Raw genomic sequence first — 24,824 nt, 5'->3', positions numbered from 1 at the left:
TTGCCTTCCTCTGGAGATGATGAATTACTTTTGTGATTTCTCACACTAAGTGGGAAATATAATCCTTGATTTCATATGCAGTTCTCATAATAACATCTCAGGAGATCACAGAACTATGTCTATGACTTTAGTTACAGTAAGAGACTATTCTATTGGTGTTAATAACAGATTTGTGTCTTAACTGTTCCCAGCTGGAATAATTATAAATACTTCTGTCGGTGCTTGGTGGTCATCTCAGCACACTATTGGCACTTAAGCTCTTTGTCAATTAATTTGCTGAATGAGGAAAGTTTAGCTTTGCATTTGCCTATTTCATGATTTCTACTCCAAAAAGTCTTGAGTTTCTACAAACTCCTTATCCTTGTGGAAAGTGAAAAAGAGACACTGCTTTTAGGGGACTAGAGAAATACATAATTTACAAGCTGCATAATATCTACTTCAAAATTTAGAGGAAAATGAGTACATACATGTTCACAGAATTTCAGCATGGGTTATCCAGTAAAGTCTGTACTTGCCCACATGAACTGAACTCCATCAAAAAATAATTAGGCATGGAAAACAGACCACTTACATGAGAAATACTTTTCCTTTTCACAGTGGTTCCAAGACTAATTTAGAGTTAGCAATTTTTGGTCAGTTTTATTGTAGTTATTCTTCTGACAATCAAAAGGATGTGAAGTTAATAAAAGCAGACAAGTCTAGAAATTGTCTCTGACCTCTGCATATCGCAATAGCATTTCTGCAGAAATCCTCCCCAGTCAGTCAGACAGTACTCTGAAGACAACCTTATAACAAGATAATATCCCTGAGGATCAGACTTAGACAGGAATGAAGAACAAACATATATTTTACATTCATATGCATAGCTCCTTATAGCAATATTTATAACTACAAGTAAATATTTTCTCTAAATTCATCTTCAATCTATCATATTTAGGTTAAATTGCCTTAGGTCTCTAGCTTTCGCTAAAGATATGTGGTTAAATTCTTTTTGCTTGAAATACATTTGCTGCTGCTAACAAACCCAGACTTCTCCTCTGCCTCCCTGATCCTGCCCTGACCTTTACTACTCACATACCCAGGTTACATTACTGTGGATGGAAGCTGCTGCCTCAACTCCTTCTTAAAACATTTTTACAACTTGCCCCTCTCTCCTTTTCATTGCCGATCATTATTTTGGATTAACTCCTTCTTTCCTCACATTTTTATATTTCACTGGTCCTCTTTTCAAATAATAATGACAACTAATGATAACTAGTTATCAAATAATGATAATTTCCAAACATAATGAAACACTTTCCCACTTTCAATTAATTTGCATGATAGCCTTAGCAGTCCTGGTACTGACTTCTGAGTTTTTTTTTTTCCAGTCCCTCTTCTCTGCCATGTTATTGAACATAACTTTCTTAGTAGACCATATCGCCTGTTTAAATTCTTTCCAAAATCTACTCTTGCTCTTAAAATTCTGGCCTTTTTCCCTACCTCAACCTTAATCTCAGAACTGAATTTGTGTCCTATATGGATGTTTCTGTCACCCATGCACTATCTTTTACATTGTCCTTGACCATAAAACTCTTCAGAATTCCCTATTATATTCAGGTCTGTGTCCTCATTTTGTTCCAAACACTTGGAAAGACATTTTCTTTCATATAATGGCCACACTATTAACTTGTCCTCTCTAAGTAATGAAAAGAATACTCAGGTTGCCTGACAAGCACAACTGAGTTGCCTTTGGTAGGAGGCAACTAGGCTAAATTATACCAGCAGAGAAACTGGCTGAAATACAAGTTAACTTCTTCATTTAGAATTTCTTACTGTGCTTTGATTTATTTGTGTCTTATCTTCTGGAGTTTCAGCTGTGAAGGGCAAGAATTGTCTTTATTGCTGTACTGAATATCACTGCTATGGCCTCAGCTCTTTCAAGCTGGTAAGTAATGAGATACTCATGAAATTCCTAGCGGGTGTTTTGTTTTAATACCTCATCTGATTTCAGTGGGAGGTTTACCTGACTAAGATCTTCCACTAAGCAGAATAATTTCTTGTTCCCCCTACCAGGTAACAAATGCCAGCTTAATACATCAATCCATCATCACATAATTATGTATTATCTGTAGTCAAAAGCCCCAATAAAAAATTCTAATCTCCTTAGAATGATAAAGGAGAAAACTAATGTGAACCTATTGCTAATAAAACTGAATTCCCTAAAAAGCAAGGTCTATTTACACCTTAATAACACAATGGTCCTTCCATTACTGTTTCTGGAAACTCAGTACCACTTGGTATCATATAATTTATTTTGTTCTAACAAACTTGTTACTAAAGTGAGCCCCAAAGCTGTTGGAGAGAGAATTGTGGAGTGGGAAAACATTACACCTAGTTCTGCATGGTAAGCACTGTTACAGCCAGGGGCGGAATTGAAGTTCTTTGGAGCAATGGAGCATGCATTTTGAAGTGCAAGCCCTGCTTTTGCTAACAGGCGAGAGTTTAATTCAGTTGGTTGGACAAAAATAGAGGGATTGCAGCAAGACCTGACTCTTTGTTGTCAGTTCTGCTGTAAGCATTGCCAAGTTTGTAAAAGAGGAAGATTTAACACATTGTCCTAGTTCTGGCCAGGACAGAGTTAATTTTTTGCAGTAGCCAGGATGGGGCATGGCCAAGACCTGGAGGTTATTCTATACCACCTCCTGTCATTTCCCAGGGATGGGGAAAGGGTCCCTTTGGGGTCATGTAGTGTGGCAGCACAGTGGGGTACTGCCACAGGTGAGCACTCATGTGAATTGTTCATCTCTTGTACACTCTGTCATTGGTACTGCTGCTGTTCCTGTTCATTCTCTTATTTCATTGCTGTTTCCAGTAAATTGTTCTTATCCCAACCTATAATCTTTACCTTTTGTGCCTCTGCTTCTCCTCTCCAGGGGAAGCGGAGGGGGAATGTGGGAGTGAGCAAGCAGCATGTGGTTTGGAGTGGTTTTGTGGGAGCACTCGGGAAAACCATGACTCAGATCTTGTTAGGAAACATGGGAATTAGTTACCTGAAGGAGAAGCATGTCACTTCCCTTTAAAGTGAATGGCTGTGTGATATGCCAAAGGCTTTTTCCAATTACCTGATATAACTTCAGGGAAGTAGTGTCACTAGGTAACACCCCACAGGCGTGAACTCTGAGCTATGACATCAGACAGGATGCTCACAATGGGTCCCAGTCTTTCCTTGCCCTGATTATTTTTTCATTTTCTAAGAGCACCTGGACTATTTTATTGCCATGACTCAGTGGTACCTTGTGATATGGACACACAGAAATCCACCTCATATCTTCTCTCGTAACTTATCATGGTGCAGCACTATTCGAGTTATGGGTTGTCTTAATAGTACAGAATACTGCCCATGCCTGGCAAGAAAGAGTTTGCCTGAAGGCTGGCTGAAAAATAAATAGGGTTAGCTAAAACAAAGAGCTATTTGCCAAATATGAACGGAATGAATTCTCTTGTGATCCATGCAGAAGAGTATGGTACATATCTGATACTTCCATTAATAGGCAGGAAGAAGAGTGTCTGCCAAAAGGCAGGGAAAGCACATGCTACCATCACTTTCCTTCCCAGATTTCTTCAACTCTTTGGTAATTTAAATTTTCTCTTTCATCCTGAGTGAGTGTTGAGCTTTAATAACACCAAACTCGCATTTCATTATACCTGTGATAATTTGTCTGTTGGTAATTTGAAGGTTGATTGGTTTTTGTTACCTGTAATTACAGACAGGCACTCTAAATGTTGCTTTACTGCCGATCTTCTGGTCTAGTCAAGAATAATTTAGATATTCCTCTTGTAATTGAAAGAAACTGCTGATGGACAGGCAATCTGGCTGATGGCTGGATCTACTACATGTTCTCTCATGGTAGATGATACCAACAAAGAAAGGCCCGTGCTCTGCCTGCAATGGCAGGGCTTGTTATTTCAGTTAATTACCATTTGTTGTTAATCAATTACATTCAACCAGCACATATAGTCTCCATTGACCTGTAAGAGGGGATAAATTTATTTGGCATAGCACACTGCTCCCTTTAATCCCTGGGCTCTTGGCAGAAGACACAGTCTGTTTTCTGATCCTGTCCTGATTCAATCTGAATGGTGATGGAGTGGAAGCTGTGGTGCTCAAACAAGACTTGGGTAATATCTCTCAAAATCTTCTGGCTGTCTGTTGTGTCTGCTACAGATAGTAAGCAGAAAATAATCAAAACACATACATTTTGACAATACTTTAAAGAAGTATTGTATACTTCTAATATAGACATTGATATCGAATATAGATATTGTATACTTCTAGGATAGACAGAAACTTGGAACAGGAAGTTTGTTTGAAAAGTGTTTCTTGTCCTTTTTATCCTCCTTTCAGGAACCTCCATGTCAGCAAAATTTGTTCATTCAAATGTGGTTGGAATATGCAATTTTGGCAAGAGTTAAGTTAAAAGTAATCACCATAGAAATTCAGTTTGGCTGAAGACTGGAGGAAAGCAGAAATACTTAATAAAGATTAGTTCATCCAGTCCGGGAGTAGCAGCAGTGCCAAGTGATTTGGGTGGCTGATAGACTCTCTGTTTTTGGAAAGTGGGGACTCCATGGAGGACTTCACCTCTAGCCCTGTCCTTGGTCAAACACAGGTGGCTTTTTTTTTTTTCTTAATACATAAAAAGCAGACAGACAAGTAAGAAAATTGACCTGGGTAGTGGACAGTTTGTCAACTGGGATAAGAACAACAATTTAAAATAATATTTTAAAAGATGAACTGGAGCTACTTCTAAACTCCATCTATTTTAAAAGATTGTTTTACTGCGGGAGATACATCAGGAATGCAGATTTGCCCTGTAAGTTTTTCTTGTAGAGACCAACAGTTTTCAAGTTTGACAAAATTGTGAGAAAAATCCAGTTTGAGTCTAATTCTTTTAATTTATTAAAAATAGCTTGCCATTTATTTCCTTGCCCCACAGCCTCTGCAGCTTTCAAGTTTTGGGCTAAGGAGAGGTCCTTGTTGTTTAGTCAAGGTTTCTGGGAGGAGGATCTGAGAGCTTTATTTGTTATTATTGTTGGTTTTATTTTCCCAACAAAATGATGACAATTTTTTTGACAAGTAACAGATACATAGTCAGTTTAATCTGAATCAAGAAAGACTGACCTTTACTAGACAACAGCTGGATAGTTACTCCCTGCTTATAGAAATTTACTGACCTGTGGCAATGTGAGCAGAGAGAGCAGTTTGATTCATTGTCAGAGACCAAAGATGAAGGTTGTGAACGGACTCCACTTTTTCAACTGCTAAAATTCTTGCTTTTATGGCATCATAAGCAAATCCTTTTGATGTTCCTGAAAAGGAGAAATTGATGGGTGTCCTGGGTTGCAGGGTATTCCATTACCATCCTCATGAGCTGTTGAAACCAGGTGGGGCAGTGTTTCCTTGCCTCCTCCCCCCAGACTATCTTTCTGTTAATGGCCCATCATTGTCCTGCCACATGACTCAGGGATAACTCCCTCTGGACTATCTTCTGTTAATGAGCCTAATCAACACTTGGCCTCATGACTCATTACCCCATTGTGAGATGCTCCACCCAGAGGGAGGAACCAAGCATCCCATCCTGGATATAATCTGGGACTCTGAGCACCAGAGACAATCCTTTCCACTGGATTTCCAGAGGACAGGAGCTACACAGCCACCACTGGACTTTCTGAGGAAGAGCAGCCCCTTTCTACAGGATCACTGCTTCAGAGGACTGCAGCCACCATTCTACCAGACTGCTACCACCACCCTGCCTAACAGGGTGTCAGGTTGTATCTTGACTCTGTCAGTTTGAACCAGTGTTTTCTTTTACTTTTTTTCCTTTTCATTAATTTCCATTAAATTATTATTCTGACTTGGTGCCTCCCACTGGTTTGTTTTCAAACTAGTACAATGGGAAAACAATATTTTTAAGGGATAAGAATGATGATCCATAGAGGAAAATGAATCGCGAACCTTTATTCACTTAGATGTATCATTTTTATAAAAGTATTCGATGCTTTGGAAAGCCCATCTATTTCAGAGTTCACTGTGCTATTGAATCCTATCCCTTGTTTTAAACTTCTCAATGGAAGGTTGAGACTCAAGCATGTTTTAGGGAACAATCTGGGTGTCCAGTTTACATATGGTAGTGAGCTATTTAGCCAGATCATGTCCTGGCCTTGAACCAACATCTTTCATAAGTGCATCTCTATGCCTATGTGAACAGCTATACTCATCATAATCCACTTGGATCAGTAAACTGAAACAGTAGCTCCAGCTTCCAACCCCTTTTCAGAAAATTCTGGGCAGAATATGCTACTTAGGAGATAGGAAAATCCCCAGAGAGCTGCTCAGGAGGATAGTGGGCTTGTTGCAGAGGGGAACAGAGCACTGATGACTTTGGCATGTCAGCACTGTTTACAGAAGCTGGGAGTTACTGCTTTGACAAAGAAACTCCTGAGTGTCAAGGGTTGCTCCCCCTTCCTGGTAGTTTGATATTTTTTTTTCCAGTAATCAAGAGATCTGATATTTTGGCAACCAAAATACAGTTAGTTGCCACACTCTTGTCTAGGTATACTTCTACATGGAAGTATCTCTATCTCACAATCACTGAAGGCAAAAAAACCCTAGAATGAGACTATTGTAACAATATTGGATATTTTATTTATTGAAACAGCAGTAGGTGTAAGTGAAAGAGAGAAGAAGTAGCCACTCAGGCAGTCACACTGAGTAGCCATTCAAAACCTGCACTGTTAGAGCTACTTTCCCCTTTAATCCTCATGTCTTCATAGCTGAGAAAGAGTTTGCATTATATTATTCAATGTGAGGAAGGCAAAAACATGCATCTGTGACTGTTCAAGTCATTTGGCCTTGCAAAACAAATATTCAGGCCCACATCTGACAGGACTAAATATTGCTAAGCCTGGCTCTTCTTGCTGCTGCTGTGCTGAGAATTCTCTATTCCCATGCACTTGAACACAACTGGAAAGCTCCAATAGCTTGTTTTTCTGGACTGGTGCAACTGAAAATCCTGTAAACTTCTGTTTCTTGCACTCAGCCTATTTCACAGACACAGTTCAAAGCACAGTCAAAGCACTTTTTCTTGGCAAAGACATGTATTTCACACGGGTAAAGGAAATACACAATGAACAATGTGAGTAGGCATCTCATATGCCAAAGGGGTGATAGAAAGAAATGCTACACATATGATAAACAAAAGAAACTCAGAGCTCATTAGCAAAACACTAGTACACTGATTTTTACAAAAACTGGCATATGTGTAAACCTAATGTAATGGTAGAAAACTGTTTTGATTAAAATTGAAAGTCGGTTTAAAGTACGATCAGAGTCGTGAGAATATCAGAAACTGATTCAGAAATGTGCTATTATACTTTTTTTTTAGCATATATAATCATTATGGAGAAAGAAACAGAAAAAAATCATAATGTAAGTGTATTGATTCTGGAATCAGGTCTTACCTTCCATTAAGACAGTCAAGATATCCCTTAAAATCGGGACGGTAGTTGCCAAAACAAAGATGGAAAACACAAATGTGCAGATTGGGTCGGCTATTCTGTACTGTGGCTAGAAAAATATGAAAAGTTAATTTCATTATTTGTGGTTATTGTCATTTTTAATTAGTTAACATTAAAGAATAATATATCCCATTCAACTAGTACAGAATGAATGCTGGCCTCCTTTGCCAGTTAGAGAGCCTTAGTGCAGGGAATGAAGGTGCTACAGATGAAGAAAGGGAGAGACACCAAAGCATCCAGTTGAAACACCAAGAAGCAAGGGTTACACTCTCAACAGTTATTTCAGTTCCCAAGAAAAAGAATAACTCTCTTTGACACAATTACAATGTGTATGATTAAGACAGAGGAAATATTTACATAGTACCTAGTGTCACAATGCTGTGAAAATAGCACTTATCCTTGATTGCAGGGAAGGCACATGAACTAATAAAACCAACCTTAAAGAAGATTATAAGTGCACTAATTAGCACACTAATACTCTGGAATAGATCTCCAATGGCATGCACAAAGGCTGCCCGCAGGCTGGCATTGCTCAGAGCTGGCTTTTCCAGAGGCGCTGACACACATTCCCTGGCTTGTGCCCCATGGCTGTGCCTGTGGCCAGTCTGGTGCAGAATCAGGCTTAGTCTGCAAGACAGGTAAAGTTGCAAATATCAGTGGATATATTGCATCCTTGAAAGCAGTGAGGTCATACACATCATCACCCCTCTCACTTCTGAATGCTGAACAGTAAAATCTGACACACTAGTAGAGATGCAGAGCAGCTGAGCAGATAATTCCTAGGTTTTCAGTGGTTTGCATAATCAAGAAAGACTGTGAATGGGGTAATTAATGAGGCCACATTTTTTATAGAGTTCTTGAATATTCTGACATCTAATAAAAAGTGAGATGGAGAATAATCTTTTCCTGGGGTTTGTACATTCATAAATTGCCTTTCCAGGGTGGCAGCTAACAGAAAGGAGGAGAGCAGCTGCAACTTTCAATGAGAAGCAGGACCTCTCGTTTTGACCCTTTTCCATATCCTCATGGAACTTATAAACACTTAATATTTTTGAGGCCATTATCTCTTTGTAGTTTTTTTATTGAATTACAGCAGCATGTTCAAGGTTCAAATGTCATGAGAGGAGAACAAAATAACTTACAGGATGTTGGCGAGCACGGCACAAGCAGAGGTAATGAGCATCACAGTAGCATCAATATCGTAATCCAGGTGTAGCAGCCTCATGCAAGCCAAATATATCAGCACACCCGTCACCATCCAAACAATTATCATAGACATCAAAGCTCCCAGAATTTCTAGGAATTAAAACAATCTGATTTTGAGTCAGAATAGGAATGCAAGAAATTTTAAGAGGTTGATGATAATGGTTCCAGGTTTGTGAGCTTTATAGCGAGGAGAGCTGCTTCTTGTATGCTGGCAGACTTGATGCTCACAAAGAATGGGTCAACCTCCTTTCTGATCATAGCAAATCCAGTGGCTATCCAGGGTAGCCTTATGCATGGGGTGGCCTAACCCTGTTCTACCTGCTCCTACTGTTGTGCCCTTTCCATTGCTGAGTTCATGCAACATTCTAAGAAACTGGAGAGATGTAAAAGATCATTTGGGGAGTTCTGGGAGGAGCAAAAGGAGTTTGCCTGGCCCTGACAGTGTGGTGTGAAACCCCCAAAGACCAGCCCTCCTCCCCCAACAAGGTTATCTTCATCACAGTGATGCCTTAGGTTTCAGGCATCAACAGGAGCAGAGGTCTGAAGGAAGGAGAAAGGCACAGCTCACCCAAACCCATTGTCAGCCATAATCCCCCTCCATTAGCCTCCCCCGTTTCTGCACACCTCTCACCACCTCACACTTCAGAAAGACAGTAGCAGCCTCCAGCGAGGTCCTGTCAGCAAAACTTATCCTGGAACTCATCCTGCCACTGCCACAAAATCATTTTGCGCCACTAGCTGTGATGAGAACAAAAGAAGTTATTTTTTCCCTGGGGTAGCAAAATTTAATTTTGTCTCTATTGGCTTTGAGTTGGGCTCAAATAAATCCAGTCCCCAAGGCCACCTTTTATTGCACTGTTATAGGAGAGGTCCAGGGAAGTGCATATGAACGTGCAGCATGCTTTTAATAGGATGTGGGACTAGTAATTGCCATGTGACTTGAATGGGTAAATGAGCACAACCGAGACAATACCAAAGAAAATGCAAGCTCACAGCAAAGTGAAAGGCAGTAGACAACCAGAAAGCATTTGCACAGACCTCCACTGACAATCCATTAAAACAGCTTATGATTTTTAACATAATTTTATGAGGATCACCCCTTCTGCAGGCTGGAAATGCTTATCAAATAATTGTTTTGCCTAAAACTGGCAAGTAATAAATGAAAGTGCACCAACAGGGGAATCTAGTTTTGCTTAAAAGTAGATAGAAGTAAACATAAATAATACAATTTTTTTCTGCAAGTTATAGGCTGAACCTGCAAACTTGGCCCAGCTGAAGGTGTTGATGGCTGTGCTATCATTGACATGAAAGCAGCCAAGAGCTCTTGTGAACACAGGCATTCACCTGTGTGGATTTAGGTATATCTTCCACAACAGAACATTAGCAGTCATCTTTACGTATTACTTTTCAATGGAGTATCTTAGCAGAAGTTTAGTTAAGCTTACAGACCAGTTCAGCAGCACTAAATACTTCACTTGAGATGTTCTCAGTTACTTTTTTTCAGACCTACTAGCACTAACAGAGCACAGCAAACAATAGTGTAGGATTGTGTGGGAATCTCTGAGTCACAGCTGAGGGAAATTAAGGTGCAAGAGAGTTTTTGTACTTGGAAATAGTTTGGCTCACACTATCAGTCTTATTCAATATTGTGTTTCTGTGTTGCTGAAAGTAGCTGCACTGCTTTGGCATGGAGGGCAGGAGGCATTCAGATGGCTTCTGCTAAACCTCAGCACTGCCATACAGAGTCTTTTCATGACAATATCTATCAGTCTGAGGGAAGCAGTGAAGAAACAGCTTCCAGTGACATGGAGGGCTGCACCTGCAAGACCTTGGTAGTCAGTGAATAGTGACTTTGCCACCTGACTGCCCTCGGCTACTCTATTAAGGTACACACCTGCATATTAAACTGAAAATATAGCCAGGAAACTAAGCAAGAAACAGGATACCAATCATGGAATGCAATTAAATAGCTTCTAACATTTGATGCAAGGCTCTCTTTGCTACCAGGATAAAAAGGCAATAAAGGATTGGTTTTGAAGTTCTGCATTGCAATGACAAAATAAAAATAATCTAGTTCCAACAGAGGATGAAGTTACATGAAGTGGCTGAACCTGCCTACATTAGCAAGAGAGGTGTCTCACTTTTTTCCCCCCAGGCTAAGAGGTCATAAACATAAAAAGTAATGGTGGCTCAACTGATGTTAAGTAGTAGTTTACTAAGTCTGCAAAATTCAGCTGTGTGTTGTCTACACAATGCCAGCCATGCTTGAGCCATACTGAACCTCCCACTCACCCAGCAGCCTGTTTCCAGCAGAGCTGGTAGATTACACTCAGGAAGCTACAGAAAGACAGGATGACTATGGCATATGTCTTCCCTGGTACTTTCTGCAGCTCCAACAAACCTTGGCCTACAGACATCTGAGTCAGAAGCTCTTTCTGGACCCTCCTACTGAACATCCTTGAAGCATTTATCTTCTGAGTCCTTGGTTCAGGTGCACAGGCGTCCAGAGTCATTTGAGATACACTAACACCTCCATGTATGGCTTGACACAAGGTGTATAATTGACTCATAGAGTTCCAGAGTGGCAACTGGATTTCAAACATCACAAATCATTTACATATAAGCGACAAAACTGAGCCCTGAGACATCCAGCATGAGATTCAGACAGAGACAACTAAATTGTCTTCCTGGAGGCATTAGCTAAGTGTCTAAGCTTGCCCTGTGGACAATGGACATCAAATTAATGGTGATTGACACAGTTCCCTGCTCCATTGACTGACTGGGAAAAAATACTGGTTTCTTAACTGTGAGTGTCTGGTCACATTTGACGTGCCCTGGTCTTGTGCTTGGCACCCTGTGCAGTCTGCTATGGGTCTTGTGCAACAGCTGTCATTACCATGCATAAACCTCAAACATTCTAGAGATGTGACACTGGACTTCCATGTTTAGGAGGCTGAATGGAGTCAAGATTTCTGTTGAATGTATCAGAGACCTGGACCCCATGCTTAAAGGTGCTCATGTACATGGAGGCATTGATATTTACATGTCTAAATCTTGAACAGACTCATACTCCCACAAAATGATTCTCATGGTTAATATTTTGCTAGTGTCTTGTTTTTATAAAAACACTTGTGTTTGATTGTCAGGCTTTTGGTATTAGGTATCATCTGTAAAATCATTGTTTTAGGTTGAGGACAGAGTGCTTAAAAAACCTGCCTGTGTTTGCATCTGATAAAAACCAACAGTGATAAAGAGATATGAAAGAAGAGAATCTAGAAAAGGGTAAATGTTAAAGGATCTCACTTTTCTATGAATGTAACATTACTGACTTTTTAAAATAATTTAATCATTTGCTTTAGAAATGGAGCAAACCCTCATTTTTATTGTTGCTTTTATAGAAACTTGTGTTTCATAACAGATTGAGAGCTCAGTCCTCCACACATTCAAGTCACTGAAAGAAGTTACTGTTATTTCAACCAAAGTTAGCACCAGCCCAAAACTATGGTAAATAATGAACTGAAAGACATGCTTTTAACTAAGAGGTGACTCTTCTTTGAAAATCACTGTCTTTCTTGGTTTTGTGTCTTGAGACCTGTGGGAGCATTAGTGCACTGTCTCTCAATGCCTGCAGACCTATGTTGGACATCAGCATGTTCTCCAGCCCCTGGCTGTGATAACTTCTCTTTCCCATTCCACATATTCATACTGTGACATGTTTCCTACCTGCTCGATGCCACCCAAAAGTTAACTGTTTGGTAGGAGGTTTGGAGGTGAGCCACAGCGAGAAGAGGCTGATCATGAAGCTTGTCAGGTCCACCAGGATGTGTGCCGCATCGGTGACCACCGCCAGGCTCCCGGCGATCTGCCCACCTGTGTGAAACATGCGTCCACATCATGGCTCTGGTCAGAAGGTTGAGCCAACCACATCAAACTCAAGACCTGTTTTGCTGAGAATCAAAGGGAACACTCAATTTTCAGTCATCATACACAAGACCCAAACATCTTCAAAGATAATTTAATTTTGTACCTCATTCAAGCAATGAAAGGTATGAACTAATGGAAATACATAAGCCAGATTTCTTTGTTAGAGAGAGACCTAAGAACAATAAGAGTTGTGATACATTAGTTCTGTAGTTATATTACTATTGGACTGTTGACTATTTTAATATCTGATTTTTTGTGAAAAGCCATATTAGGAATCACATTTCCAGTATCCTCCCACTATCTTTTCACAGAACACTGATATTTTTATGTATGTACAGCAGTTCAGAGACCTAGCTTATGGGACTCATTTCCTATTTGTCATAGGAAAATATGAATGTTCTTCCTGCTGCCTGACTCTATTTGTCACAGGCAACACTAAAATAGGAATACATGGAAAGGTCCCCGTAGGAGAACTGTGATAAGCAATCAATCATTTTAGTGAGGGCATAGAGAAAAATGTTCTGTTCTCAGCACAAATCTACCATTTTGAATCCGTAATGCACAACTTAATTTTCCTGCCAGAGCTCAAAAAATGTGGTTGAATATAATTTTACTCTGTGGGGGTTTAGATTTATGTGGATTCTGAAGAAAAAACCCCACCAAATTCAAAACATTTTGGGTTATTTTAATTCTTTATTTCTTTTACTCAATAAGCTAAATATCATTATTTTGCCAAATTCTTCTAACCATGTCTCAGGGCTAAAGGCAAATCCAATAAACTAAAAGTTTGCTTTAAACTGCCCCAGCTGCTGGTGGCTGCAGGAGAAGACAAGGATCCCACTGTCCTTCCAACTCATTACAACAGGGAAGTCTTTTCATCAGAAATGTGAAATAATAGAGCCAAAACACCTAGTTTCTGCATTTGGCAATCATTTTCATTCTTCAGTCATTTAATTAATTTCAGCTCACTAATTTCTCCTGACCACAACCCATATGAGAATCAATGAAGCCTATAAAACATCATAAAATGTTACAGTGCAGATACTGCAACACGATGTATATTTGTTACAGTGCGGATACTGAAACAATAAAATGCCTCGTTCAAATCTTTGGCAACACACCACTGCCAAAAGGACATGTAGATATATCTCTTGTTTCCTTATAGTTGGAGCATTTTTGTGCCAGCAGGACGGACTGTCTATTTAATTTCCTCCTCTATGCATATTTTAGATTAGAATACCTAACAACCTAAGTTTTTTCAGCACAGAATTTTGCCCAAAGTTACTTCCCAAAGGAGAGAAATCATGTCTGTGGAATTTGGGGGCATCTCATTCCTTACAGTAAAATGAAAAATTCATCAGAATAAGTATTTCCCAGCACATGCTCAAGTATAAATGCACAGATACTTTTTGGTCATGGCACATCTCTTAGACTTTCACTGTTTGCAGAGTAGCTGTATCTCAAGAGGGAGGCAGTTGTGCATAGCAGGGGGAAGAAGGCTTGTCTGGCAGTGCCCAGATGTTAATAAGACAGGCATCGGGTATCTTTCAGCAAACAGATATGTTGATCACAAGCTGTGGGCAAAACCCTTTTATATACTCTATTGCCGTGTTCTGTGGGACAGCATCTCAAAAGTTTGCTTCTAGCCTGCTGTCTTTGAAAAATGTTTGCAAAATTTTATTTTATGTATTGATGGCATAATTAATGCCTCGGGTGAGTTTCAGAGATCTCAGTCTGCTTAACTTAGCAACTTGTCTCACTGATCAAGTTTTTATGTTCTGCTCTGACATGAGGCCACATGCAGGGTTTGTCTTTCTTTCTACTGCCCAAGTGGAAGTGAAGTACTTTGAAATCCACATTTGGTCCTTAACCACCAAAAACCATTGGAAAGCACTTTCATATCTGGGCTCCACACAGGATGGTATTGGTCTGACTGATATCTCCAAGTCTATGCAAATTGTGATGGATCTGCCTTAGAAGAACAGAAGATAATTGTCTTTCAAAGGGAGTTGGTGGTGTATCAGGCTCAACCAGCAGTGCCCTGTTTGAGAAACCAGTAATGGCCAGCACAGACGGTTTGTGAAAAAGTATCAGGAAAGATCTAGGCATTCAAAGAAGCACAACTTCTCAGCCTCCCTGAGAGTGATGCAGCTTTGTTTCTTCTGTTTAGCATAATAATGCCCACGGAAGCTGTTTGCCCTTAGAGGGCAAGGAGGGGATGGGAAGACATTCTTTATCTTCAGGAGCAAAACGTGTGTAATAGTTACAGGCTTTTACAGCTTTTTATCAATACTCCCAACAAGTGGCCTTTAAGACTTACCGTTCCCTACAATGGATGCTTATAGCTTTATAGACCACAAGCAGTAGAAATTGTCAGTCACTCAGTGGTCAATCATCAGGCACAGTAGTCTTGCCTAATGATTAAAAAAATTAAATGTATGGTTCATAATTACAAAAATCTCCACAGAGAGCTGTCTGTAACTGCAGTTAATAACTGGTTTGTCAAAGTTTAATGGTCTGAAGCAAAACGATCTTCAAGCCTGTTACTTAAGCTGTCACTGCAAAAAAGCTGCATGATTCATTAAGCAAAACGAAACATTTAGTTAACATATCATCTGTCCTTCCAATTATCCTCCAGCATAGCTGCATTCACCAAACTTAAGCCTACAGATTATATGGTTTTGTTAATAATGCATTACTTCTGGCACGGGAAATTGCTGCATGGGGATTAGCAGCATGCACCGGTTTTCATGGGGGAAATGCACGTCACCTACAAACAATGGGGCTTCGTGCAGAGGGAAGAGTTGGAGAAGTCCCTGCTGGGTTTGGCAGCCAGGGGAGAATGCAGAAATGTAGCAACTCTGTCAGTGCCTCCACTTCTCACCTGTGGGGAAGACAAAGCCTTTCTGTTTCGTTTTCATGGGGCTCCAGAGATGTCTGAGCTGGGAAAATATGGGTTTCAGAGGCCTTCCTGGCTGATTTTTGTTACATCGACTGGAACACATATGGCAAAAGACTGTGGGATTCCTCATGCCTTCCCTTACCTCAGCTCACTGCAGAGAAGGGCAAATTAAAGAGCCAGGAACTATCAGGTGGATATAAATATCACAGAATCCATGGAGAGAGCCTATCAGTGAGACAAAATGAAAGCTGATGCTCTATGAGCAAGCCAAATACCTATACTGGGTATTGTAGGGTGGGTTCAGAAGTGAAAGCTAATTAGGTAGGGGAATAATCTTCCATTGATCCAGAGACACACCAGCAGGCCAATTTAAAAGATAAATGTGCCCTGATATAAATACACTGACTTAACTGTAGAAAAACAGATGGCTAATCTGGCCCTGGATTTCCCTGGATTTTGTAAAGACTCTTGCATTTATTTTCAGATCCTGCTGCTAGCAGCCTCCATCAGTGCTGAGGTCTCATTCGCCTGGATAAATATGTAAAATCTTTTAATCTTTTAAAAAGAATGTAACCCAATTTATTAGAAACCTTTTGTGACATGATGCTAAGACATGCTAGTCACTTCTAGTCAAGCTTAAGACCTGGAAGAACAGTTCAGACCATTTCAGATCTTTGTATTCCTACCCAGATGCAATCCTTGAAAGAATATATGAAAATATTTTGATAATTTCACTTAAACCCTTTCCCCCTCCCAATTCTTTTAAAGGACAAAGGAGAGTTATTTAATGCCAGGTGGGTTCACTCCTGTCACCATGGTCCCTGTAGTCTGAGTGAAGGGAAGAATGTGGCTGTGCTGGGCACCTGACTGGACTCTTTTTGAACACACATACTCCCCTGTTATCTCAGCAATCATGAAGAAGGTGCAAATTACTGATGCTACACAGAGCTTCCTCCTGGCTTGATGTTGCTCCCTCTTTCTGTTCTCATAGGCCTGTGAGTAGCTGTGACAGTGATACGCTGGATTAGCTACTGCTTCCTGCTGCTGCCTCTCTTCATTTGAATTCTTCTGAAGCCAGCTCATCCTTTGGGATAGAAAGAAACAGAAGGTTAGAAAAGAAAAACCGTGGTTATTCAGGCGTCTAGCCCTACAGCACCAGAAACTATGTAATTAATGCTTTCAAAGGATAAAAGCAGCATTGGGAACAGCAGAGCAGGTCATAGAAGAGGCTTGTTCGCACAAGCAAGGCTCTGGGACGGAGCTGCACATGAAATGAGTGCTCTGGCCGTGTTTCCCAGCTCTTTGGGCGCTCCTACATCATTTAGCAGTTTATGAAGCGCAGGGTCGCTTTCTTAACCTGTGTGTCTCATGCACACCACATGACTTTGAAAAAGTTGTACCTCATGCAAATAGCTACCAAATTCAGCATAACATGGAGAAAATTCTACTAAAAAAGTCAGGATTTTATTCCAAACAGCTTTGTCAGGAAGACTAGTCAAAAAACCACCCCAAACTTCTTTTTCTTAAATAAAATCAGCTAAAGATATTTCTCTCATCTCTTTGCACACAGAACTATTTTATCTCAAATTTCCACATATGTACAAAATCTACCAATATTCCAGCAGAGTCTGAGCATAGAAAATATTAGCCAAAAAATCTCAAAGGTATTTAAAAGATCAAAGAAATCAATTCTCCATAGTATGTTGAATCCTTTGCACCACTGATTTTGTGGAACGGTGAGAAGTCCAGCAGAAGTGGCTCTTTGAGCATTGCTCCATCACAAGGGGATTTCTCAGCCAAGTCCGCTCTGCCACAAAACCTCAGTGTTGTCCCTCTCAGGATTCCTGCACAGGAAATACAGGGTGGGGGTAGAGAGCTCCTGGGCCAAGCACATTGCACTGCAACTGTGGAAGCTGCTGGATGACCACAACATCTGGTGCTCTCAGTAGAGCAACTCAGAGAATCTCCCAAGGTGTTTTGGTGAGCAAGGATGTTCCCTTCTCATTATCTCTCAATAGAAAAGGAGCCCAAATGGCAAAAAGCCCCCTCTAAACCTTGTCCCAGGAGGCTCGACTTAAAACCATTCTGTGTCTCCCAACACAACCCTTGTTGCCAGAGCTACTCCTGATGTGATCACAGTGTACTGAGACTGTGGCACCAGAAGATGAATTCTGCCGAGATGCACATACACAACGTCCATATAACCACATGTTGCAGCTATTTGAGGTCTGTGTGTGCAGGGGCTACCCAGAAACACAGCAAACTCCACCGCTTTTTTTTCAAGTCTGAAATCAGCCTGGGTGGGGCTGAGCTTAGCTGCCCCAGTGGCTTTTCCCCCTTTTGACTTCAGACTTTTCTCTGGGACCAGGAAGAATTGTTTCTTCAGCTGAGTGAAGGAAACCTGGGCTCCAGGAAGTAACAAGAGTCCTGGTGACTTTCTGTAGTGTTTCTGCACGGTTTATAGAAGTGTCAAGATGCCTAAAATCTCACTGGAAAGAAATCAGCTGGTGGCTGCCAACCTGCAGTAGTCAATGTCAAGAAAAAAACTGTACTGAAATCACAAGCTTTTTCCAGCTGCTTTTTTTGGGCAGCCTGAGGGGGCTGCAGCTGCTCAGCATGTCTGAAGTCCTGCCAGATGCCCCACACTGATGGGCAAGAGGCAAAGGCACCTGCAGAGCTGTGAATGCCTTGGCCTTTTATGTTCATCAACACCACAGAGGTACTGGAGAAAGAAGACCCACCTAGGCAGCCAAGCTCTGCAACTGTAGATAATCCATGTGAATTTGGTTCTGTAAATATTATTGAGATGTTCCAAGGGTGTGGTGTTCCCTTGAGTCAGCCTCTTTCCCAGCCAGGTTAGCATGTGGTCTCTGTTTGCTCAGCAGAGATGGCTGATTCCCCTTGTACATATGTGTGAAAGAGCAACTGGTCAGATTTAATGCATAATGTTTGGAGACAGTGAGTCTTCTTAGTCATTTTGTCAGCATTTTCCTTTATTTTCCCCACAACAACAAATAAATGGGAGCTGGACTGCCTGGGGAATGGGCTGCCCATCCGGCAGCTGGGGTCCTCACCAGCCAGTCCTTCTCCAGTCCTTTAGTTTTACATTTATCAGGTTCTTAATGTGCACTGTGTCATTTTTGTACAATATTTTCCTGATGAATTAGACACAGAAGGTACCACAAATTAATTCCTTCCAGATGGCTGAATAAAATGCTGTAGTTCTCTCACTCTCCCCTGGAGATCCAGGCAGGCAAGATTTTCTTTCTCATGATCTCTCTCTGGAGTTAACTTCCAATGCTTTTATATGGTTTGCATGTAAAATTAATTTCCCCTTACCTCAATTTTCATCAGCTGGCATTGAACATTAAAATCATCTTAATGACATGAGTCATGATCAGCTCACCAGCCTCTCAGGCAGGAGTGCCAAAATTACTGCTGCAGATTCTGAGCCTCCAAGTCCTTTCCTTGCTGTTAGCAAAATAGGTCACTCTGTGATCTCACTCTCTTTTGTTTTTTGTCTTCCAGTCTCTCTGTCAACTAACAAAGCCTCGGGGCATCACTGAGGGGCAGGAAAGCACTGCCCCTCAGATCTTGCTGGACAGATGCAAAAGCAAACAGAGACAGCATAAACCCACAAATGTCACATTTTTCTGTCTAAAGGGTACCTAAATAAAAGTGCCCCAGTTGCCAGAGGTGGGAAGCATTCACTGCTCCCTTTGAACTTGCAGAACAGCATCTGGCCTGATGAGTTGGGAAAACTCCTGCCAGCTCCTGTACGTAACCATTATTTTTCTCTTTCAAAAGCTGCCTGCCACTAATTAAAAGAATCTAAGAATCTAAGAGGCAGTTTTATAAAAGTGTGAATCAAAAGCTTAAAGTGCAAAGATCAGCTGTGTTAGACCAGAAACCCCTTCATAGTGTTTTAGAGCAAGATACAGCCTTTGAGCATCAGATCTCTGTGCAAAGTCACAGATTAAAACATAATCTTTTCTCCAGTTTGAATTCTCTTTCCTTTGTAAAAAAGATAGTCAGGGGAATGTCACTGAAGGGCTCCAACTGAGTCATGCCCGGAAGGGGGAAGCAGAAAATATTAATACATATTGCAGATTCCACACAAATCATTAGCAATAGCTTTTTATTACAACTTCCTTTCTGTTTATTTTCACTTGATCTGCTGGGTGCCTTGATCTGCAGGCTTATGGGAATAATTGCTATCCTCCTAGACCATTATGAGTTCCCCAGTCAAAAGAGGAAAATGTGGAATCACTGCACTTTCCACAGGAGATCATCTTCTTCATGAGGGAAAACAGTAATTTTCTGGTGCCTGAAAGGATAATGAAACTGCCTTCAGAGAAAAATTCATCAAAGCCATAGTCACATCCCTTATGCTGGCACCATTCCGATTTCAATTGATGTACCAATCTTGAATATTTCCAAGGTATTTAAGACCCTGTTAATAGCCTGTCTGTCCAGTTTCTCATTTTCCTTACTGAGGGCACAAAATAAAAGCAAATATTTATATATTTGCATACATTTAGTTTTCCAGTAGATAGGAATTCATGCCTTAGTTATTTTATTTGGCCTCATTTTGAGGGCCTGGCCCTATATGGGTAAAAGCATTGTCAATAATTTTCCTTCTCCATAACACTATAACAATAGCTGCCTGGAGACAGACCAGAGGTGCATGGAGCCAAGTATCCAAATTCTGTCATAAGCATGAAGGAATACATAATGTCAAAGTACTAAAGAGGAACATTCCCAGAGAGTTACTGCTCCCCAGTTCTGAACCAGAGCTCCTGTCCAACCCCTTTTTACACATCTTTATTCCACAAAACCAGCTGACTTGAAAGTATTGAGTTCCACAATTTAATTATGATGTGTGTAAAAACAATGTGTCTTTTGTCACTCTGAAGATGTCTGCCTGCTATTTTAATTAGTTCTTATACTGTTAGAAATAATGAATGACTATTCCCTGTTTACCTGCCTCACATCATTCATGATTTTGTGTATCATTGTTATACCTCTGAACCATCAATTTTCTGAGCTGATGCCCTAGTTATTTAATTTCTTCTTCATATCAGTTACTACCTTGGTTCTAATTTTCTTTCTCAGAGAAAGTGGCCAAAGCTGAAGTGGGCGTACTGGAGACGGCATATGGCCAGTACTGGGCAGACAGACACAGTCCTTTCTGCAGGGTCCTTATGTCCCCTGCAGGAGGGCAAAGGCGATGGGATTGGGTTTGCCGAGTCTGCTAAAGTACTGTGTGCTACTAGGACCAGCTGGCAAGCCAGTACAAAGGAGACATAACCACAGGGCCCTCAGCTAAAACAGTCCAGAAATCACAAGAAACACCTATAACCCTCCTGAGCATTGATTCTGTAAAGGATAAGGAGTGGTGGAAAGCCTTTATTTGATGATGAGTCTTTGATCTCATAAGAGTTTTCATATTGCCTGCAGGAAGGGAGAAAAAGAAAATATTCCTTATGTTCTTGCTATAGAAAATCACTCTTCACCTGAAGAAATAATCTCCCAGGTTCACTTCAAGCTTTTTACCTGCTGGTATGAGCCTGGCACACAGGAACCAATTATGAGTCTAAGGCCTATAGATAGGAATATCTACAGGTCATGTTAATGCCCTCTGTTAAAAACTTTTGCATGAAGACAAACCCCAACATTTCCACATGACTTTCCTGCTTTCAGCATTGCCCACCGCTGGGTTTTTCCCCTGCTTTTTCTCTTGTCTCAGAGACAAAATAGAATATAAATGATTAATCATTAGAAGAACTTAATTCTCTCTTAATACCACCACTGACTATGAAAAGACCAAACAAAACTACCTCAGACACCTAGTTTAGATCTAATTTAAAGATAGATGGTATATGACTTACAGACAACACTTTTGCATGAAGCAGGAGGATCTGAGTGCTCAGCTTCAGACCCTGCAGCCATAATGGTTCATAACCTTCCTCAAGTCTGGTGGGAAGTCGTGTCCTGTCCTGAGACCCATCCTGTGTAATGCCTTCCTCTGGAGGGGGAGGTGCAGTGCACCCTGATTACATTGGCAGATGATGCCAACCTTGGAGGGGCAGCTGATGGATTGGAGGGCAAGGCTGCCATAAGGAGTCTGGAGGAAGAGCTCAACAGGAGCCATCTGTAATTTCACAAGAACAAATGTAAAGTCCTGCACCTGGGACAGACAGATTTGTGAGACCACATCTACAACAGATAAGCCTATTACTACTCTTAGCTTAGTACACCTGTAGCTGTGCAGGCAGCTGCTCTGTGGCCCCAGGCCCAGAAGGCTGCATCTCCTGATGGGCTGGCTGTGGCTCACGGGCTGGCACCCTGGGTCACCGGGCTGGCACCCTGGGTCACCAGGCTGGCACCCCAAGCTGCTGGGTGCAACAGGGAGCAGGGCAAGGGCTTCCCCTGTGCTACCAGCTCTTTCCAACAGGAGGGAGACTCTGGCTCTCAGCCCCCATTTTTGGTTATTTCTGGAATAGAGTAATTAGATTGTGCGGTTAATCAAATTTCATCTGGCAGAAAAAGCAAAATGGAGATGCAGCACAAAAGTCACATGGCTAGATGACAAGTTGTCTTCATTTTGGAGAGCTGTGTTACCACCTCCATCACTCAGCCACCTCGGGACCACCACTGCAGAGCCCTCCATCTCAGGGGCTATTGCATGTAGCTGCAGCATCAGCCCAACAATCACAATTGCTTCAGCAATTCACCTCAACTAATTTCAATCCTAAATTAAGAAATAATTATTAGAAAAAATTTGACTCCTTCAGAACATGAGTCAGCTCAGATGGGAGGATCAACTGCCAGGGATACTTGTCCCTGGTGTGCATTTTACCTCTCATCTTACCAGGGATATTCCCCATTACTGGTGATCCAGGGAAAAAATTGCTTCCTCACAAGGCAGCCTAACAACTGTCCCTGTCTCAGGGGACCATATAATGGGTTTGCCCGGAGCTGTCCTTTGTGTCCAGAGGTTGCAAGGGGCCAAAGGACCTCAAGTACTGAAGCTGTGCCCACAAAACTGCAAACTTTCGAAAAGCACTGAGTGTCTTCAAAAACTAAAATGAACTGCAGAATCATACGGGATCTTTCTGAAATATAAATATTACCACAGAAGTCATTTTGGACAGTGCCATCTATATTTATGGAGCCATGTAATAATACTTAAATAATAACCCAGATGTTCAATTGACTAAAATACGATGGCACTGACCCCAGTATAAGAACATGAAGAGACAGAGACAGATTTCTATTTGAACTGACAGTGTTTACACCAAGTTTCTGTCCCACATGTTTTAAGAGAGCCAAGCAATAAATAACCTGAAAACCAATGAGATAATGGAAATGTCAAGAGGTGCTAAGCTGTAACTGAGCAGCTATTTTCTTTTAAAAATACTTGCTAGTCTGAGTCAAGACGAAGAATGAAAATAAGTTAAACTGCAAAACTATTTCATGATAGACATTTATAGTCATTTTTTAACCCAATCTACAGTATATCATATGTTTTCAGAGGATCTTTCCCCACTCTAGCAAGCTTTTACTCACAGGACCTCTGGCACACAAGAGGTACATTAACTCTAAGTCCAATAGATTATCCACAAGAATATAGCATCTTCTTTCAAACCAAGTGGATAATTTAGACATTCAAGCATGAAGGAGCCTTGAGTCAAACATGGTGTCAATCGCACAATTATAATTCAGCCTAAAATTGCAGCATAATCGATGAGGTTTTGCATCCTACAATAGATCTACTAAGCTTATAAAATACATAGCAGGAGACACTTGCTTCAACAGTAGATTGGTTCAATCCATCACAGACACAGACACATCAGACTGCTGTCTAGTAAAGGTTTCAAATATCTAATAAGAAAGTTTGGGAAGGAAAAAACTGAACAAAACATTTTGAAAGTAGTAAAATGTATGCATGGTGATACTCTTCAGACTTCAACTCCTGCAGCTGGTTGGCAGATCGGTGATCTCATATTGCTCTGATGCAGAAATGGCAGTGAAGGAAACAAAGAGTTGTGTTACCTGTCTAAGGCCAAGGAGTACTTCTTGGTGTCCCTCTCGCTCACAAGACAAGCTCTTTCAAGACTCTTTTTAGCAGCCATGAGGAAAGTCGATGGGGTTTTGCTTGTTTTTTCCCTTTAAACTCTCTTTTCTCTGTCTGAAGCGATATGGGCAGAAATGTCCTCTTGATTTATACAGAAGTCTCTACCAAATATTTTTAAATTAAAATGTTTTAATAATCTTCCCAATAAACCTGAGACAAACTGTGAGAGAAAGCTGCTTTCCTAGTGCCAGTGGCATCACTCCATGCCAACCAGTAACTCCCTGAGCGTGTCAGATTGGAGGTTTCGGGCCTCCCTCCCTGTTTTTCTTTTTTTCCCACCCATGTTTGGTGCTGAATCTGCTCTTTGGTCACGCGGGGAGTGCGTGCTGTCCCAGTCACGGGCCCAGGGTCCAGCACAGGAGAGCACACACCGATGTGCACAAAGGAGCTCGAGTGAATGCACTGAAAAAGAGAAGGAGGGTGATTAAAACAGGCTGATTTGCCTGGAAACAGTCAGCCCCCTGTTTGCCTTTCTGCTTGCTTGGATTGGGAGGAAAGTCAACCTCCCTCACTCCAGCTTTGCACAATCCTTTTAATCTAAGCAATCACTCTAAGTAACGACTGATTTCTACCCCTGGCATGTTCTATCCTAATGGTTCGAAACAGAAGAGGCTGCTTATTATTGCCATTTGCAGCACAGGTTATTGAAATCTTCATTTCAGCAGGAAGGACTGCAGGTTGTTATTTCTGCTTTATTCAGATTGTTAGTTTTATTGACAGCTGCGGTCCCTGGAGGGGAGGAGAAGTCCTCCAGCCTCACTCCTCTCACAGCCTCACCTCAGACATTTGCTTCAGCACTAATGGGAAGCATTGCACCAGTGCTGTCTGTTTTACCATATTATTGGCAGAAGTAAACTGTGATTGAGAACCCTACCTGTGCACTGCTTTCATGGGACAGATTAGAACAAGGCAGTGAGCAAATGTTGTGGGCTGCTCTTAGTTCTCCAGTCTTTTTTACCATGGGTGCTCTAATATGAATACGATGAAATGGGATCACCCCTTCCTTCCCTCAGCTCACAGAACACATACTCTGTCTGAAATTCATGGGGAAAGGTAGCACATTTGTACATATAAATGCAAATAATTGAGCTT

General features: G+C 41.1%; 1 protein-coding gene across 1 annotated transcript; it reads right to left on the bottom strand.

The window, feature by feature from the left end:
- Positions 1 to 4,055: 4,055 nt before the first annotated feature.
- SLC30A8 (solute carrier family 30 member 8) lies at positions 4,056 to 23,730 on the bottom strand. Its single transcript, XM_032122825.1, has 8 exons — positions 23,651 to 23,730; positions 16,477 to 16,676; positions 12,490 to 12,636; positions 8,703 to 8,856; positions 7,998 to 8,187; positions 7,504 to 7,609; positions 5,218 to 5,352; positions 4,056 to 4,201 (listed from the first exon to the last, which is right to left on the bottom strand). Exons 1-8 carry the CDS (start codon positions 23,728 to 23,730, stop codon positions 4,056 to 4,058), a joined length of 1,158 nt encoding a protein of 385 aa, XP_031978716.1.
- Between the last annotated feature and the right edge of the window lie 1,094 nt (positions 23,731 to 24,824).

This window comes from Corvus moneduloides, chromosome 1 (genome assembly GCF_009650955.1).
Source record: "Corvus moneduloides isolate bCorMon1 chromosome 1, bCorMon1.pri, whole genome shotgun sequence".
Lineage (NCBI taxonomy): Eukaryota > Metazoa > Chordata > Aves > Passeriformes > Corvidae > Corvus > Corvus moneduloides.
This window is presented reverse-complemented; position numbering and strand designations above follow the sequence as displayed.